The following is an 18902-nucleotide window of genomic DNA, read 5'->3' as shown; positions in this document are numbered from 1 at the left end:
TCTATACTTCTGGGATTTTCTGGTAGTCTTCTATCGCGAAGGAATGAATGAGGCTGTATCCAAGTTTATTTTCTTTTTACAGTCTTGCAGAGTCTTCCAAGAGGAAGGGGGATTTTCAAATTTTGCATTAGTATCAACGTACTTCCTTCCACAATATGGGTAATTTTGTTCAAGGAAAAGATGAACCAAAGACAAAGAATGATCAGAAATCCTTTTCCACCAGCCAGGTTTGGGATCGGTGGCTCTTCTCTGTACGGAATGGCACAATGTTATTCAACTCATTGTTTTGTTTTTATTCAAACAGTATTTTTTAAAAAAATATCCACAAAAGCATCTCTTTCCCCATTTTAACCAAGTTTTAAAGAGCTAAGTATACATTTGGCAATCATATTAAATAAGTACATATAATTTAACCATTACAGTCCAGCAATCAGGAAAACCTCTCGGATTACTACCGTGTTTCCCTGAAAATAAAACGGGGTTTTTCTTTTGACCACCGCAATAAGCGCTTGGCCTTATTTTCGGGGAGGTCTTATTATTTTTGAGGTCCAGGAGGCGGCGAGTGTGGTCACCTCATGTCTGCTGCTGTGTTGCAATGTTTTCGGGGAGGGCTTATTTTCAGAGGAGGGCTTATTTTAGCGCATGCACTCAAAAGCCCGATTGGGCTTATTATCTGGGGAGGTCTTATTTTGGGGGAAACAGGGTACCCAAAAATATTTCCCGATTGATAGGAGGGGAGAGAATACAAGTGAAGTTTTAAGAAAATCTAGCCAGAGGCTTAGAGTGGCTTATCTTGATACCAATAATCAAATGTTGCAATGTTTAAATTTACTACATTAAAGCAGCACAGTAGAAATAATGCTGATTATTGAAAACAAGTTATGCATATGAGATTAGATTACTGTTATGAGTAAACTATTACGTTTTTGTTTTAATTTCTGATCTAAAGGTTAGTTTCCAAGTCCTATTATGCATTTAATCACTGTGTCACTATTTCAAGAATTATTCTTTAAGATTTGTTTAAAATATTGCTTTAGCATACAAAGAAAAATCCCAAAACAAGAGCAAAAATATTTAATGCATTAAAAAATGAGCCGGATCTTAACACAGAATTAAAGCTTTATCCCACAGAATAATATTGATCCATCTTTCCATTATATCAGTATAGAAGCAGTTCTGAAGTAGATCGTTAATATATATCAATCCAGGGTGATACTATTTTTTCATTGGAGAAAAGTACTGATGATAAATTCCAAATATTCATAGTTAAGTAATTATGAATATAATTCAAAATCACATTAATCTCTTTAAACAATATTCTTTCCCAAACCACTAATAAATATTCAACCAAAACAAGATAATAGAACAAATAAATATGCTTTCCATCATTTTACAGTTCCAGCATAATAAAATGGATGGCCAATCCTTCTTATACATTCTGGGATGGCCAATTAGCATGAAAAAGGTAACTTACTTTTATCTTAAAATCATAACACATTCATCACTTTTTCAAACTCCTTTTATTTAAATTTTATTTAAATGTGCATTCTGTTTATTCCAAAGTTCTTGCCAATGCAACTATTCGCATTACTAGTAAATTTAATTTAATTTTTAATTTCACAACATATGGACAGACTTAACCATAGTTTCAAACGGGAAACGGACTCATGCCGTAGACCAAGCCAGGTCCAAAAATACTAGGGAATTTCTAGAAGCCTGAAACTTGCACAAATTAGCTACCAATAGACACATAGACATACACAATATCTACATACTATGCAAGAGAGAATCAACAAGCCAAAAAGGGAATAAAAAGACCTCCCCACCAGCAATCATGCCCTTTATCTATGCAATGATGTTGACAGACTCTACTTATTAAGGGAAATAGGTGGGAATAGAATATTGCAAGTACATCAGAGAGCTGAAGAAAAAGGGTATTGGAAGAACATCTGGAGGACAGTAAAGATGCACTTACGTTAGTATACCATGAAAGCTTATTGAGTACTGGAGAGACCAAACTGACCTACAAGAAAGGCCAAATACAGAAGAGACATGGCAAGATCTCTGGTAGGAGTGGGATGAGCGTAGTGCATCCATCCTTGCTGTACTTGACCTCTTGGTGGCCTTTGATACCATTGACCACGATATCCTTTTGGAGCAGCTTTAGAATTGGGAATGATGGGTGGGGAGCTCTGCATTGCCCTGGTTCACTTGCTTCCTCTGTGACTGCTCTGGGTTGGTGTTGATAGGAAACAAGAAGTCTAGCCCTTGTCCACTGCTTTATGGGATTTTGCAGGGCTCGGTACTCTCTCCGCTTGTACATGAAGCTGCTGGGTGAGATCATCCGCCACCATGGACTGAGATATCAATATGCTGATGATGCTTGACTGTATTCTTAGCCCATGGTGAGTTAAGTGATGCCACAACCTCTCTTTTGCACTTAGAAGCTGTTAAGGGTTGGATGGGCACCAACAGGTTGAAATTGAGCCTGATGAGACCAAGTGGCTCTGGGTTTGGAGTTCTTTGGTCCATGGAGAATTGCCACTTTTGGTCTTGGATGAGTAAAGTGCATAATCTGGGGGTTCTCCTGAATTCACCAGTTGCTCCAGGAGCAGATGGCTGTCACAGCTAGGAGGACCTTTGCACAACTATGGGTTGTGCACCAGTTACATCCTTTCTTGGACCAACAATCTCTGCTCACAGTCACTCATGCCCTAGTCACCATTTTGACTCTGTATGGGGCTGCCCTTGAAAAATATCTGGAAGCTCCAACTGGTTCAAAATGCAGTGGCCTAATGGCATTGTGTAGACTCAGGTGTTATTTCTCCTGTTGGAGATGCATTGGCTGCCAATTTGCTTTCAGTGCAATTCAAAGTGCAGGTTGTCATCTTTAAAGCCCTTCATGGCTTGGGACTGGATTATCTGAGGGACTGTCTCTTTTTGGTTATATCCACCTGTCCCAATAGAGGAGGGAAGGAAGGAATATTGCAAGTCCTGTCTCCTAAGGTGATACATCTGGCAGGACACAGAAGGATCTTCTCTGTAGCGGCTCCCTCCTTTTGGAACATAATTTCTGCAGAAATTTACTGCCTCCCCTCCCTTTGACACCCACACAACTCATTTAACATTAATTAGCAAATCTACATCTAAAAGTATGCTATATATTATCTAATCTCTAAAGTAAAGGCATCAATATTTGTAGAATTTATAGAACTAGTCCAAGATTTTTAAAAACCACTTGATCAAAGGCAGCATTGTTATGAATTAAAATGCAAAATATGTTACCTTGCCATTGTCCACTTAAAAATACCAGGAATATATGTTTTGAAACAAGTTCTTGTAAGGGAGGAATACTGTCCCAAATTACTAATAACATAATACAACTACTTAAAAAAACAAAAATTACCTCAACATGTAAACGATACTTGTGCTATTGAAACATTCATTTCTTAGTTCAGTTACTTAGAGAACAGAATGATACACATACATTTTGTAACAAAATATAGCCAACAGTAATATACAGGTACACCATTTAGTATTTATTATATGCATTTTATATACATTATCTTTTTAAACAGCGGTACTTTTTGTTATGTTGTACAATCTTAAAAATTTGCTGATTCATAGTTCATAAAACAGAAAACTTACAAAACTCATCAAAACTCGCAAACTGATCAAAAAGATTTTTGTGGAAGACTAGAAAAAATACTTTATTGTCTTAATCATGCAGTTACACAAACAAAATCTTTAGTTACATTATAAACTGAAGCACATCTGAAAAAAACAAATCAAAAGCAGGAATAACAATTCAAAACACAGCCAATTTCTGACTCTTGATTAAACTACAATTTTGCATTCTATCTGAACTGCAAATAAAAACATTTTCACTCCAGAAGTTCTGAAACAACTTCTCGGAATCAACTTTAATCCAGACGTTAGCTGGGGGGGAAAAAGTTTGTCTGTAACTTAAAAACTATTACATGTCCCATTTTTAGTCTATTTTAGACTATTCAAAGAGTGCCATAATAGATATACAGGGCCCATTAACATACTACATAAAAAGAATATAAAGTCCAACAAAAAGTGAAATAAATAATAGGCCATTAGCCAGATGGGTAAACCTTGATAAATAATCTCGTAAATACAGTAAGATGTACAAAATATCACATAGTGATAGGATGTCAAGATTAATTTTAAAAGTTCATTAGAAGGGCTGGACATGTTTAATTCCTCTGTGTTCCTTTTACACACTTTTTTTTTACAGTCCTTTAGGAAACCAGTAATGCAGTGATAATTAATTAGTATCCTATTGAAAGGACGTAGCAGAGCTTTGTTAGGCAACAAAGGGAACCGTGTTGTTACAGGGTAGCAGGCCAGCAAGATCTCTGGTTTAGGATACTACAATGCAGAAAAACGTCATCCATACAATCTTGAGCACTGTTATGACAGGCTAAATATATAAAAGACATATAAAAACTAGAATTTTATCGAAATATTTTGTGCAACTAATGCTAAATATTTTAAGTTAGTTCCTTTTTCTTTAAAGCAAAATAAAAGTTTAAAAGGGGATTCTGTGGCATTTGACCGATAAACAGAAAATACTAAGAGATGCAAAGAAAGCTACTCTTGGAGTTCACTCCCCCCCACCTCACCCCCACAAGAGCACCACATTCCTAACCCTAAGGCAGCACACAGAGTCCAAAATAAACGTCTTTAGTAAGATTTGATTCCACGTTCGTTTAAAGACACACCTAAAGAACAAATGCTCAGTTCGTATCCAGTCAAGGCTACAAATACTGGTTTGCTTCCCCCCCCACCCCAAAATACAGTAATTACAGTTAAATGAATCAGCCCAGTATTATTCATGAGATCGCAATCTGACCAATCTATACCTGCCCCAAACACAGTCTCTGCTGAGGCTGGTTACATGTAGTGTCATCAGTAACCTTTAGAGTGATGGCAGTGATGCATTCCCTCTTTTTGTCCAGGCAAACCTGCTACCAAGGTGCAGGCTTGCTTTATTGTGTCACACAAATACTTTGGCAAGGGCATCGGCACCTGCACTTGCAATGTATGCTTTTGAAGGGTGAAAAGCTACATCATAAATGGATTCGTCCAGCTTTTTTCTATGGGCAGTTATTTCTTGCACACATGTTTTGCTGTCCAAGTTCCATAATCGAATAGAGCAGTCATGACCTGAACAAAGAGGTAAACAGAAGTGTCATAAATAAAGCACAAATGCATTACTACGGAGTCTCTTGGCAATACAGGAGCTTGTTAACTTACTTCCAGACATCAAGTAGATTCCATTAGGATCCACAGCTAAGCTTGTGACAGCATCCAAATGAGCAACCATCGAATGGATCATTTTACCTAGTATTAATGTACAAAATATATATGAAGAATAAAGACTCATACTTTATTAAAAGGTAAAATAATTATATGATTGGAAGAAAAAAAATAAGAGTGCAATACAAAATTTAAACAGAATTGACATACGACAATGATAATATCAAAAGAAAGATATTAAATTTGTAGTGCACATAACAATTAGAAAAAACTGGCACGTCTTTTGCTTCAGTCTTGATCGCTAAAACAGATTCATTCTATAAAAATGCTGGAAATTGTGAAGAGCAACAGAAATGACTTTGAAAAAACTACATGACAACAACTTACAAAAGCATGTTTTTGTTGCTGCAGATTTTCTTCAAGGTAATCTCAATGGCTTTCCAAGCTGAGCTTGGTATTTCCTCCGGTGGGGGAGGGGAGGGCGTTTTCGCCCTCCCCAGGCTCCAGGAAAGCCTCCAGAGCCTGGGTAGGGCCTAAAAGGAGCTCAATGGGCCAATCAGAAGTTTGGAAATGATCCATTTCCAGCTTCCGAAAAGCCTCTGGGGGGCCAGGGAAAGCCATTTTCACTCTTCCCAGGCTCCAGAGGCTTTCCTGAAGCCTGGGGAGGGCGAAAACAGCCTTCCCCTGTCTAGGCCCTCTAGAAGCCAGAAGTAGATTGTTTCCGAACTTCCGGTTGGGCTGTTGGGGCCGTTTTTTGCCTACCCCAGGCTCTGAAGGCTTTCCTCAAGCCCAGGGGGCAAAAACAGCCTCCCCCAGCCCTCCGGAAGGCTAAAAATCAGCTGACCAGTGCGCAGATGCGCACAGGAGCTGACAGCTCATGTGCTGGTAGATATGGCTCCGTGTGCCAACTATGGCACGTGTGCCATAGGTTCTCCATCACAGCACTAAAATATTATGAAGCTTCATATTGCTACAAAGTATATCAAAATAGAAGCTATGGTTATAATTGTTAGGATACAATGTTCGTTTCACTGGAAATTATGTACAATTCTTTCTTAGAAGAATAAATATGTTAAATTGTGGATGTATAGATAGTCCTTGACTTACAACAGCTAGTTTAATGACTGTTCAAAGTTACGATGGCACTGAAAAAGTGACTTATGACCATTTTTTCAAACCTATGACCATTACAGCATGGTCAGGACTCAATTGTGGCCGTAGGTTGAAGACTATCTGTGCAGTATGTTTACCATCGGAGTTGTGTAATGTCACAAATAATCTCATATTTAAAAATAAAATCTCATATAGAATTCAACAGGGACACCATTTCTAGATCATAATTTTATTCTATATAGGCTTACACTGTACCTGTAGTTTGGGTTTCCCCAAAAGTAAGATTTTTTTTTTAAATTAACATGTCTTTGTGACTTATTAACTAGTGATGGAATATTTAGATGAAACAGAAATGTAATTTCGCAGCTTGATTTACAATTTATTCGGTTCTATTTTGATGCTAGCATTAATCTGACATTTAAGTTGACATAAGATATTCTAATATATAGAATCAAACAAAAATTACTTTGAAATGCTCACTAAATGTTATGTTTGTACACCTCTTCCTTATTTAAGCTTTTCCTACTTTTTTATTATGTTTGAAAATAATTTAATAAATGCAGGGAATAAAATATTTATAGTTTGAGAAGACTAGAGAGTCAAACAAATATGCAAGAAAAAGAAAATAACTGTTTATTAGATTACTCTATGTAATTCAGCTTTCAGCTAGATCAGGTCTGTCAAACTGGTGGCCCGTGGGCCGGATGCATCACACACAGGCCAAACCCACCCCAGCTCTGCAAAGGCAAAAAAAGTCACAATTTGTCACAAGAAGCAATCGGGTTTGATACCCATGAGCTAGATGCTTCTCAAGTCCAGAACCATTAAAAATCATGCTTTATCCATTACTTTGCCCTTGAATCTGTAGCATTTAAAGGAGAATGTTAAAGTCCAGTTAATACACCATTTATCTTCTTTTGTAATGTACTAAGTTTTATTCTGATCCCTTATGAGTGTCAGGATGAAATACTTTTTGGGTTGATAATCCTGATTTCAAAATGTTAATTATAATCACTAACAGATTAATAGAAACATGAAATAGGTCAGTAACTACTAAAAAACATTATCTGATCCACCACAAAAGGCTTTAAAATTTAGATCCTAATGACTTAATCCCTTTGAAAAATTCATCAAATAATATTTCTAACTTTAAGCTTAAGGAAACAAGCTGAGACCAAACATTACAGTCAGATAAATGTGCTCTCTTCCAATCACTTTTATGATGAAAGGACAGATCAAAGGAAAAAAAAGACAAAAAGGCAAATAGAAATGTAAAGGCTAGGGATTTGGAAATATCAAGAAAACTCTGTTTTTATTTCCTTACCCGTTTTATTGTCAAAAAACTTTATGTGTCTATCTTCATGAGCTGTTATTGTTACAGGAAGTGTAGGGTGACTTACTACTCTGTTAATGTGATTGCTTGACTGCAATCCTAGGAATGAAACAGAAGCAATTATTACACTTTAAGTATAAGGAATTAAGGAAGCATTAATACAGATAGCTTGCTTTAGCCTTATATTTCAAAATCATTAAACTATTACTATGTTATTAAATTAGTCAACTCTGCTAGGAAATTTCCACTGAGGATACAGGAAGAAGTTAAAAATAGCAATCATTATTATGAGATGGAATTACTTTGCATACCAAATTGAAATGGTTCAAGTTCTAAACATTTAAATAATGAATTGCAACAAACCATTGCTTATCTTGAGCTCTGATGCTCTTATATCTCCCTATTTGCACACAAAGAAGAGAAATGAAAAGTTGTAAGCTTTCACCTTGTTGCAAACTTACATTTTGCCATTTCTAAATAAATGCTTTGCCACAGATTGGATGGAAATTTCTACTCTCTAGTATTCAATGGAAGCAAAGAATCAGAAAAGGTCAAATTTGAAATTTGCCGTTATTCCATCAATTTGGTGCAATATGCTTATAACAGTAAGTTCAAGCAAAGAAGTTGAAACAAAAGAAACAAATTTACCAGAATCTGTTTGTGAAGACAGCATTACCAGTGACTGGGATGTTTCCAAATCATAAATGACAGTGTTGCCAGTGCTGAACGATGTCACTATATGGGCAGGATCACAGCCTATGAAGTCAACTGATGTGGGAATTCCATATTCTAAAGCACACAGGGAGAAAAACCCATAGATTCTGTAAAAACTATTAACCCAAATTTTTACATTTCTTCATTCAGTATTTTCTTAGCAGTACTAATTTATAACATAATAAATCTATCTGGAAAATAATTAAAGCCTACCTACCTTTCTTCAAACCCAATTTCATTGATTGCTAGTATCTTTGTCATCCTAAAATAAATGGATAGGATACCATCTCTTCCCACACTAATTGGACCACTGTCCCAGATCTACCAAGAAGGCATCAATATATAGCCAAAGCACGTGGTAAAAAACTTATGTTAGAATTATTAAAATTACCTATTAAAATTTTGATTTTTTTAGAATTACTATTAATCAACTCTTTGGTATATTTGATTTAATCTTCTGAACTTTATTTAAAAAGGAAAGACTTTCACACAACTTACCTCTATTTCCATTGTAAGTGCAAATACAGGTCACTTTTTCAGGTGGATTCCACAACCTAACACTGCCATCTGCTGAACAAGATAGTAAGTGATTCTTTATACCACTATAAGCGAGATCCCAGACGGCATCTGTGTGAGCGATTAATGTGCCAGCTAGAACATTTGGCTCTGTAGAAAAATTAAAAACGATGTTAGGTTTAATATTGCTAAGGACATATTAGTTCACATGCTATAAGGGTCTTAATTAACATGCTATATGGATCTTGACTGAGATCAGTCCAAAGATCACAGAAAACATTGCAATTTAAATTCATATGAGCAATCGTTCAGTTTATTATGGAACATAAAGGTAATCTCAGAGAGGTTAATTATGTGACTGATATTATACATCACAACATTTATAGATAAGGCTTACCATATGTATCATATGGGTCCACATTGGGGCTAGGCATATTCCACCACTGAATAGTTGCATCAATACCACCACTAAAACACTGTTCTCCGTTAGAACTAATTGCCAAGGATAACACAGGTCCACTATTTTAAAACAAAGGGACTACTATTACTATTAAAAAAACAATTAAAGTTTTGAATTTAGAAAGTTAAGATTATTAACATTTTTGATGCATATTTAATAATAATAATAATAATAATATTGAATTTATTAGCCGCTCCCTTTCCAAGCAGGACTCGGGGCGGCGTACACTAGAAACATATAAAACATAACACATGTGTACAAACACATAAACATACATATATACAAAGACATACATGTACGGAGGAGGTAATAAATTACAACATTTAGACAATTAAAACCATTTACATACCCCAATAATAAAACCCAATATACAATAAAAAATTTAAAATTTAAAAGACAGTCGGGAAAAACGAAAAAATTACGGTTGAGCCAGGCCAGATAGTTGAAAAAGGTGGGTCTTCAACTGTGCACGGAAGGAGCGGAGATCGGAAATAATCCTGATGTCACGGGGGAGGTCATTCCACAGGGCTGGGCCCATCACAGAGAAGGCTCTGCTCCTGGGTGTCGCCCCCCGACACTGTTTGGAGGACGGCACCCGGAGAAGTCCCTCTCTGTGTGAGCGAATTGGTCGTAGGGATGTGTGGGGCAGGATGCGATCCTGCATGTAACTAGGTCCTGAGCCATGAAGCGCTTTAAAGATCATAATCAAAACCTTGAAACGCACTCGGTAGACCACAGGAAGCCAGTGCAGCTCGCGCAGGAGAGGTGTTACAGGGGAGTATCTAGTCCTCCCCATAATCACCCGCGCGGCCGCGTTCTGGACCAACTGTAGTCTCCGAGTGCATCTCAAGGGAAGCCCCATGTAGAGAGCATTGCAGTAGTCCAGGCGAGACGTCACTAGCGCATGGGTGACTGTGCGTAGGGCATCCCGGTCCAATAAGGGGCGCAATTGGCGCATCAGGCGGACCTGATGGAACGCCCCCCTTGCCACGGCTGTTACATGGTCATCCATGGACAGCCGGGCATCTAGGAGGACGCCCAAATTGCGCACCTGTTCCATGGGGGCTAGTTGCACGCCCCCAATGGCCAGAGATGGAAGCACCTGGTTGAACCGGGGGGCCGGAAGCCACAGCCACTCCGTCTTGGAAGGGTTGAGTTTTAGTCGGTTGCCATCCATCCAGACCCGTACGGCCTCCAAACACCGGGACATCATTTCGACGGCCTCATTGGGGTGGTTCGGGGTGGAAATGTATAGCTGAGTATCATCAGCATACAGATGATATCCCACCCCAAAACCACGGATGATCTCGCCCAGCGGTTTCATGTATGTGTTGAACAGGAGAGGCGAGAGCACCGATCCCTGTGGCACTCCACATGTGAGTGACCTCCGGGTCGAACTCTGCTCCCCTGCCAACACACGTTGCGTCCGGTCAGAGAGGAAGGAGCCAAACCACCGTAGAACGGTGCCCCTGACTCCCAACCCCTCCAGCCGGTGCAACAAGATACCATGGTCGATGGTATCGAACGCCGCCGAGAGATCTAATAGGACCAGGATAGAGGAACAACCCCTATCTCTGGCCCTCCAGAGATCATCCACCAATGCGACCAAGGCCGTCTCCGTGCTGTGCCCGGGACGGAAGCCGGACTGGCGCAGGTCCAGATAATCATTTTCCTCCAGGTGACGTGGGAACTGCTGTACCACCACACTCTCTACAACCTTCGCTAAGAAAGGAAGGTTTGAGACTGGACGATAATTGACTAGGTCCGTTGGGTCCAGGGAAGGCTTCTTGAGCAGGGGCCTCACCACCGCCTCTTTCAAGGCGGCCGGTAGAGACCCCTCACCCAACGAGGCGTTCACTAGGCCCAGGAGCCAGTCGCGCGTAACCTCCCAGGATGCCAGTACAAGCCAGGAGGGACACGGGTCCAATAAACATGTGGTGGGTCGCAGACGTCCACGCAACCTGTCCAAATCCTCGATGGTAACCGAGTCAAACTCCTCCCAAAGCGGTCCCTCAAGACTCGCCACGGGCGTCTCTACTGGACCACTGAAAGGGGCCCATCCCATCCGGATTTGAGCGACTTTGTCCTGTAGATATTTCCCAAACTCCTCTGCTCTGCCCTGTAAAGGGGCTTCCCGCGGTCTCTCAGACAAGAGGGAGCGAGTCACCCGAAACAGGGCGGCAGGGCGGTTATCTGCGGACGCAATAAGAGCAGCGCAATGTTGACGTTTGGCCGCTCTTAATGCCACAAGGTACGTCCTCAAATAGGCTCGTGCCTGTGCTCGGTCAAATTCGGAACGGGAGGATCTCCAACGACTCTCTAGGCGTCTCTTGTGGCGTTTCATCACCCTTAGCTCCTCGGTAAACCAAGGGGCCAGGGTGGTTCGTCGCCGCAGGAGAGGCCGCAAAGGCACCACCCGGTCTAGGGCCCCGGTAGTCGCACTATTCCATGCGTCTACCAGGTCCTCCACTCGGGGGCGGGTCAAGTCCACAGGAGGTGGCCCAAGCTCCGTCTGGAACCTATCTGGTTCCATCAGGCGCTTGGGGCGGAACCATCTAATACCTTCCGGTTCCGCCTCCCCGCAGCGGGGGGTAGCACCAGGGAAGTCAAGCCGGAGAAGTGAGTGGTCTGACCATGACAGGGGAATAATAGTTGGATCCCCTATTCCCAGATCACTCGTCCACAGGCCAGAGACAAAGACAAGGTCCAGTGTGTGGCCTCCCTCGTGAGTAGGGCCCTGAATTAATTGGGTCAGGTCCATGGCTGTCATGGAAGCCATGAACTCCCGAACCCCCTCAGACGCTTCTCCCATCGACGGCAGGTTAAAGTCCCCCATCACTAAAAGTTTGGGGGTCTCAACCGCCACCGATGAGATCAGCTCGAGGAGTTCAGGCAGGGCCGCTGATGTATAGCGAGGAGCCAGGTATACTATCAGCAGGCCCAACTGCCTCCCAGGGCCCCATCTCACGACAAGGGACTCACACCCGGATGTCTGCGGCACCATGAACTCTCTCGGCTCTAAATTCTCTAAATTACATAAATAATATAAAACATTTTTAATGCTTAGAAATATATTCAGAATATATCTGATTGCTTTGTTTTAAAGTTAAATAAAATCAAAAGAATGAATGTGCAGCCATTAAATCAACCATTTCTCATGTAGAACTTTCTTTGGGCTACCTGGAGAAGCATTTGTCAGGAATATTAAAAAATTAGAAATACTCACATATGGGCTCTGAATGTGTAAATAGGTTCCACATCTAATGAGGCACTCCTAAAATAAAAATGTCAAAAAGCAATCTGTGAGCATGATCTTGACGTATTAAAACTTCAGAACTTCCATGTTCTTTAACATATGTAAATATATACTTGCTTTTTGGCAGGTACTGTTTTTTGTAAGTTCCAAAGTTTTAGGGTATGATCCTCAGAGGCTGTAACCAGCACAGGCTCCACAGGATGGAAAGCTAATGCTCGCACTCCGTCAAAATGACTGCGCAATGTATATTTAGGATTCCAGGTTTTTCTAAAAGCATCTTTGTTGGCTGGCAGCTAAAATAAAAATGAATAATGTTAACATAAGTTGCAAAAGCATACAGCTATATAGGTAGTCTTCAACTGATGACTGTAATGGAGCCTGACCACTACAGTTGTAAGCGGTGACAACTCTAAAAGGGGTTGATCATGTGACTAATGTGATTTTACAACCTTGTTTGCAGCAATTGTTAACTGAATGTTGCAGCCATTAAGCAAACTAATGGTTTGCTATGGACACAGTTTTGCCAAAAACCAGAAATAAATGCCATCTTTGTGGCAAAACTATCATAAAACATGGTGACATGACCTTGGGTTGCTACAATCTTGGAGTCCATCTTGATTTACCATATACATAAGATACACCCTTTTTCCTCAAAAAAGAGGCTGAAAATCTGGGTGCGTCTTATACATCAAATACAGCATTTTTTGCCTCTCAAAGCCCTGCCCCTTCACCAAAATGGCTGTGCACACTCTTATGGAGGCTTTCAGAGAGCTCCTGGGGGCTGGGGAGGGCAGAAATGAGCAAACAACAGGTCATTTTTGCCCCCCCCAGCCCCCAGGAGTATACACTAAGTCTCCATAAGGCTATGCATACAATTTTTTGACAAAAAACGGGCCAGTTTTCCCGAAAAAGACAATTTTTTGCTGATTTTTGCCCCCCCCCGAGCACTCTGCAAGCCCCCCCCCCCTTGAGGCTATTCATGCCTTTAAGAAAAACGGGCCGTTTTGGGGAGATTTGCAGAGTGCAAAAAACCCCTTTATCTACCTACCTAACTACCCTCTCTCTCCCTACCTATCTACTGTATTTCTCTCTATATCTCTTTCTCTCTCTCTATCCCTCTACTTACCTACCTACCTACCTACCCTCTCTTTATTTCTCTCTCTCCCTCTCTCTATCCCTTTATCTACCTACCTACCTAAGTACTCTCTCCCTACCTACCTACTGTATTTCTCTCTCTTTCTCTCCTTGTCTATCCCTCTATCTACCTACCTACTTTTTTTAAAAAAATGCCTCTTCAAAACCTTGGTGAATCTTATACTCCAAAAAATACAGGTACTAAGAAGCTCTGGGAAATGACTACTAGAAGAGATGCCGAGAATGCTATTGCAGGAAGAGCAAGTCTGTGAGTGAGTGAGTGTCTGAGTAACCATGAACAATCATGGTATGAACAGTATAATATCAAGGAAATTACTGTTCTATTGAAAGCTTTAAGCTCACCCAAATGCTCCATTAGGCTTTTGGAACAATATTCTGGGATAAATCAGTCCAAAGTGGAACTTTCTGGTATCAATGAGAAATGTTAGGTTTGGAAAAAAAACCTGCATTTCATTTCCCAAAGTGTTATTTCAACCATGAAATATATAATAATGGGGGTATCATACGTTGGGACCCTTTGCAGTATTAGGATCTGGGAAAGCTTGTAATTATTGAGGAAATAATGGATTTTATTGTACCAACAACCTGTATAGGAGATGCTATGAACTGAAAATTTGTTTAAACAAACAGCATTAGAATAATCCTAAATTGCATGCATATCTACAAGATAAGAATTTTATTATTTTAGAGTAGCTATGTAAAAATTGTGATCTTAACCTAAATAAAAATAATATGGAAAAACACTTCTAAACCTATGTTCTTGGAATAGGTACATTTAATTCCTGCTAGATTAGGTACTAACAGTTACTAAACCTAATATCAGACCTGGAAGCTAGGTCTTCCTAAATCTTCACATAATTTTCCCAATGAAGAAAGTGAATGTTCCTTCAATACATTCAATAAATACATGGCACAGTATATTTATTGGTGTTAATTCTCCAAACAGAAATTATCTATTTACAGGAATTAGATAAATGTATATCACAGTCAGTGGTGGGTTCCTGCCGTATCGCACCGGATCGCGCGCTCCCTTTCGGCGCTAAACCCGGAAGTACGGTCTTGCCCCGCCCCTGGCGACGCGACGACGCTTGCCTGCGCTCCACCAGCTCGGCTGGGAATGGAGACGTTTCCTCAGCGGAGCGGAGCGCCTGAAAGGGACGCAGGCTCAGCCTGCCAGGCTGCCACCACTCCACTGAAGACATTGCTGAGCAGAGAAACGTCTCCGTTCCCAGCCGAGCTGGTGGAGCGCAGGCAAGCGTCGTCGTGTCGCCAGGGGCGGGGCCAGAACGTACTTCCGGGTTTAGCGCCGAAAGGGAGCGCGCGATCCGGTGCGATCCGGCAGGAACCCACCACTGATCACAGTACTGCAGCATTATTGATGGTTCTAAAGCAGTGTTTTTCAATCGTGATAATTTCCAGGTTGTGGATTTGCAACTCCTAAAATTGGCATCACTAGCCATGCTAGCTGTGGTGCTTCTGATGCAAATCCCATGCTTCTGGGATTTGAAGTCCATATACCTGGAAATTGTCATGGATGGGAAACAGTGTTCTAAACATTCCCAAAGTTCTTGGTTCAGTTTAAAAGATATTAGGTGCTAAACATGTTATACTTACATCATAACTGTAATCTGCATCATTTGCCACAGTCAAGTCTGCAAGATCCCCAAGGCCTAGTACACTTAACAAAACATCATCTGAACCCATAATAAACGACTTGCCCCCACCAGATGGAAACGTTATTGGCTCAGCTGTAAGAAACAAAACACTGTTTATTAGGTGATGTAAATTAATATATGAGCTTAAAGATTTAACTAAATATTATAAATATATACTCTGCATAAAAGCAGAGTTTTTATGCTTGTCTGAATAGTTTTGCAATTTATAATGTAAGAACCATGTAATGTAACATGAGATCACAAAGTGTTATACAGAATTATTTCAATTATTATATAAAATAATCAATTATTGCAGAAAGTCAAAGTCTATTTTAATTCATACCTATTTTAAATATTAAGGACTACACATAAGAAATAATGCAACTAATTTGCTCCATCTTTCCAAAAGCATATTCTTTTCCATTCTTGCAATGGACAAGTTCCTTCAATTCCCCTCTGAATCATCCTACCCTCTTGCATATCTCCAAAGAACCTCTTTATAAATGACTTGGAGGAAGAAAGATGCAGAAGAAATTATGGGGATTATTTCCTCTTTGCTATCTCTTATACAACTGCTTCACCACACAGTTTTCCCATTACATTTTATTTTACTGAACCAAAACTTTGCAACAATAACTCATTCCCTCATCACTACATATGTAAACTACTACAATGCACCTTACATGTAGCTGCCATGTGGGAGCTTCAGCTAGTACATGATACAAAGCCCAGATGCTCACATAAGTGGTTCTGAGTATCTTACAACAGAGAACATTTATGAGAAATGGGCAACCATATAAATTAAGTAAGTCAATAAATACAAATAAAATACAGTGTTAACCAACAAAGCACTTTATGTCTTGGCAGCAAGCTACCTAAAAGACTGCATCTCCCTAACAGAACCATTATGATTTTGCTGGAAGAAGCAGTTGATTGTTCCCTACTTTTGGGAGCTCAAGGAGAAGCGATACTCATTAGTGTTGTTCTTTGCTGATAGTGCCAGCCCTTCAGAATGACTTCCCACTTGAAGTTAGATTTGTTCCTACTGTTGTCATCTTCTGAAATAATGTTGAAAGATGTTTGAGTAATGGCAGCTCATTGTTTTGGTATTCTATGCTTTATGGATTTTATACCTTTTCTATATATTTTTTGCTTTTTATTGCAGTTTTATTGTATTTGTAAGCTAATAAGTGTGTTAAGATCACAGAAGGTAAAAATTCAATAAATTGTTTTAAAATACATCATATAATATTGGAATAGCTATGTTTTAACTATAAGCAGAATTCTGCTTATAGGAGGAAGCAAGAAAGGAAATGTACTTATTTTCTTCTCCTTCTACTACTCCAAGAACAAAGCTTTAAATATTAAAGCTGTTATACAGGGAAGTGGTACTCTCTGAAAGAAAATGGAAGGTGGCATTGTAAGCTATAGAATCAACAAAAATCCATCTTCCTTCAGTGGATCTGTTAATTGAAGCACACCTCTTCACCTCAAGATATGCTTTTTCCTCCCCAAAAATAGTTTGAAAAAATGAATCACTCCTTCAAATGTAATTAATAAAGCGAATTGTTTCAAACCATTGGATATTTTCATATGAATTTTAAGGATGTTCTATCTTTACACTGAGATATCAGGTTATTTATCTTAGAAACCTTTCATGCATACTCTTCATGTTAAGATCAATTAGTTTTCAGTGCGATCATTGTTAGAGAAAAAATATATATGAAGAATGATGTAGTTTTATTTATTTATAATTATGTGAAGCCTGTATTTCTTGGTATTGGAGAGCTCGCTGAAATTAGAAAACAAGAAAGTAACCCAAAAAATTATGCATATGCAGAGCATAGCTGGAAAATAAAATAAAAATCAATCCCTTCTATTGTTAGGATATACTTTGGTTTTGACAAAGGAAGATAAAATTTATTTATTGTTTATTTATTTATTTAAAATAAACTTCAACATGGAATGTCTGAATTTTGCACTGTGGTGAATGAGGTCATACATCCATTCCTCTATGCATCATAAGCAGATTCATCCAGCTACATTGCATATCATAAAAGTTACCACCTATCTCTTTGAATAGCTTAATGACTCAAACATTGTTAATCGGGAAAGAAGATGGTTTTATAGCAGTTCTAGGATTCTGCAAAGTACATCTCTTGCTGACAATAAAGGATCCAGGACTAATAATAGTGAAAGCGGACTAACTAATGTCAAGATGTTTATGTGAATGTCCATAGTTTGCTACATAAATCTAATATATCAAAGGTTTTACATTGTAATCCATTTGTTCACTTGAAAAGATTTGTTTTTTTAAGGAAAGGTTCTTTTTGCTGGAGAGAATTTTTAGGAGTATACGTTGCACAAAATATTCAAAGTTGATGAATATGTAGATTTTGATTAGCACTTATTTACATATTCCAAAAAATATTAGCAATCAACTCTTTATTGGTGCTATCAGTTACTGTGAATGCAACTTTTTTTGTGGGGGGAGGGGGAAATCTTACACTAGAATGAATAAAACAGGAAATCACTGCTCACCAGAAAACTGATTTCATTTATGTCTTATAATTTGTTGCTCCCTGTTGTTTTATTAAATTCATTTATTCTATGTATATAATTTAAACTCAATTTTAAGTATCATTTTTCTATCATTCCAAACAAAATCTGGTGAATATAAAGTGGTAGTCTTTTCAGAACCAAGTTGCAAGTGCCTCTTAATATAGGCATCTGGTTCATATGGGCTATAAATGTGTGTTATTTTATATCAAAATTTCCAAATACAAATAAATAGGTGAATTTGTTGTACCTTCCTCTGCTCTTGCACCTTCATGATCAGTCATTCTAGAAGAGGGTGACCTAGATTGATTAATGACTCCTGAAGGGATGTGGGGTAGCTCATCATCGCCCAGATCAGATATCATGTCGTGCAGTTTTGTCCTGTTGACCCCTGTAAATTAATGTCAGCAGCAAAGGTTCATTTTATTGCTCCCTCTTAAACTGATATCCATTTACACGCCCATTTTGCTAATTAATATTGTTTTATTGTGATGTTATTAAATAAAGATGTTTTCATAAAACATATTTTGCATATTTGAAAAAGAATTTAAAAATAAAGCTTCAAAAAAAGGATTCAGACTATCTTTTTAAAATTAAATTGCTGGTGTTCTGCTTACGGTAAAAGAGGAGAAAACTTGAATGTCTGAACTCCTTATGAAAGGCCGTAGAATTTATGTATAAACCACCCCCAGAATTTTTATTATTTGTTAATACTAGAGAGAAGTTTGATTACCAAAAGAGAAACAATAATTGGGTGACTGGGAGGCAACAAACTGTCAACTTTCCCTCTTTTCTGGGTCTCTAAATAAAAAAATAATTTATAAGTATCAAAGCACACTTAATGTTTAGAAC

At 38.9% G+C, this 18902-nt stretch overlaps 1 protein-coding gene across 6 annotated transcripts in view; it reads right to left on the bottom strand.

Moving 5' to 3' along the window:
* Positions 1-3518: 3518 nt before the first annotated feature.
* The window catches only part of STRN3 (striatin 3), a 57744-nt gene continuing 42360 nt past the window's right edge, over positions 3519-18902 (bottom strand). For 4 of the 6 annotated variants that reach the window (XM_081936879.1, XM_081936875.1, XM_081936874.1 and 1 more), the window contains 10 exons: positions 18301-18441; positions 15451-15584; positions 12799-12974; positions 12652-12699; positions 9363-9484; positions 8948-9115; positions 8384-8524; positions 7727-7834; positions 5287-5373; positions 3519-5196 (listed from right to left, as the gene is read on the bottom strand). In XM_081936879.1, coding sequence (XP_081793005.1) covers positions 5027-5196; positions 5287-5373; positions 7727-7834; positions 8384-8524; positions 8948-9115; positions 9363-9484; positions 12652-12699; positions 12799-12974; positions 15451-15584; positions 18301-18441 — 1295 coding nt within the window. In that variant the 3' untranslated portion in view covers positions 3519-5026. The remainder of the gene's footprint in view (positions 5197-5286; positions 5374-7726; positions 7835-8383; positions 8525-8947; positions 9116-9362; positions 9485-12651; positions 12700-12798; positions 12975-15450; positions 15585-18300; positions 18442-18902) is intronic. The other 2 variants (XM_081936877.1, XM_081936878.1) reach the window with 1 other exon arrangement.

This window comes from Natrix helvetica, assembly GCF_964273705.1.
Source record: "Natrix helvetica genome assembly, chromosome: 1".
NCBI lineage: Eukaryota > Metazoa > Chordata > Lepidosauria > Squamata > Natricidae > Natrix > Natrix helvetica.
Note: the sequence above shows the minus strand (reverse complement) of the source record. Positions and strands in the feature narration are given on the sequence as shown.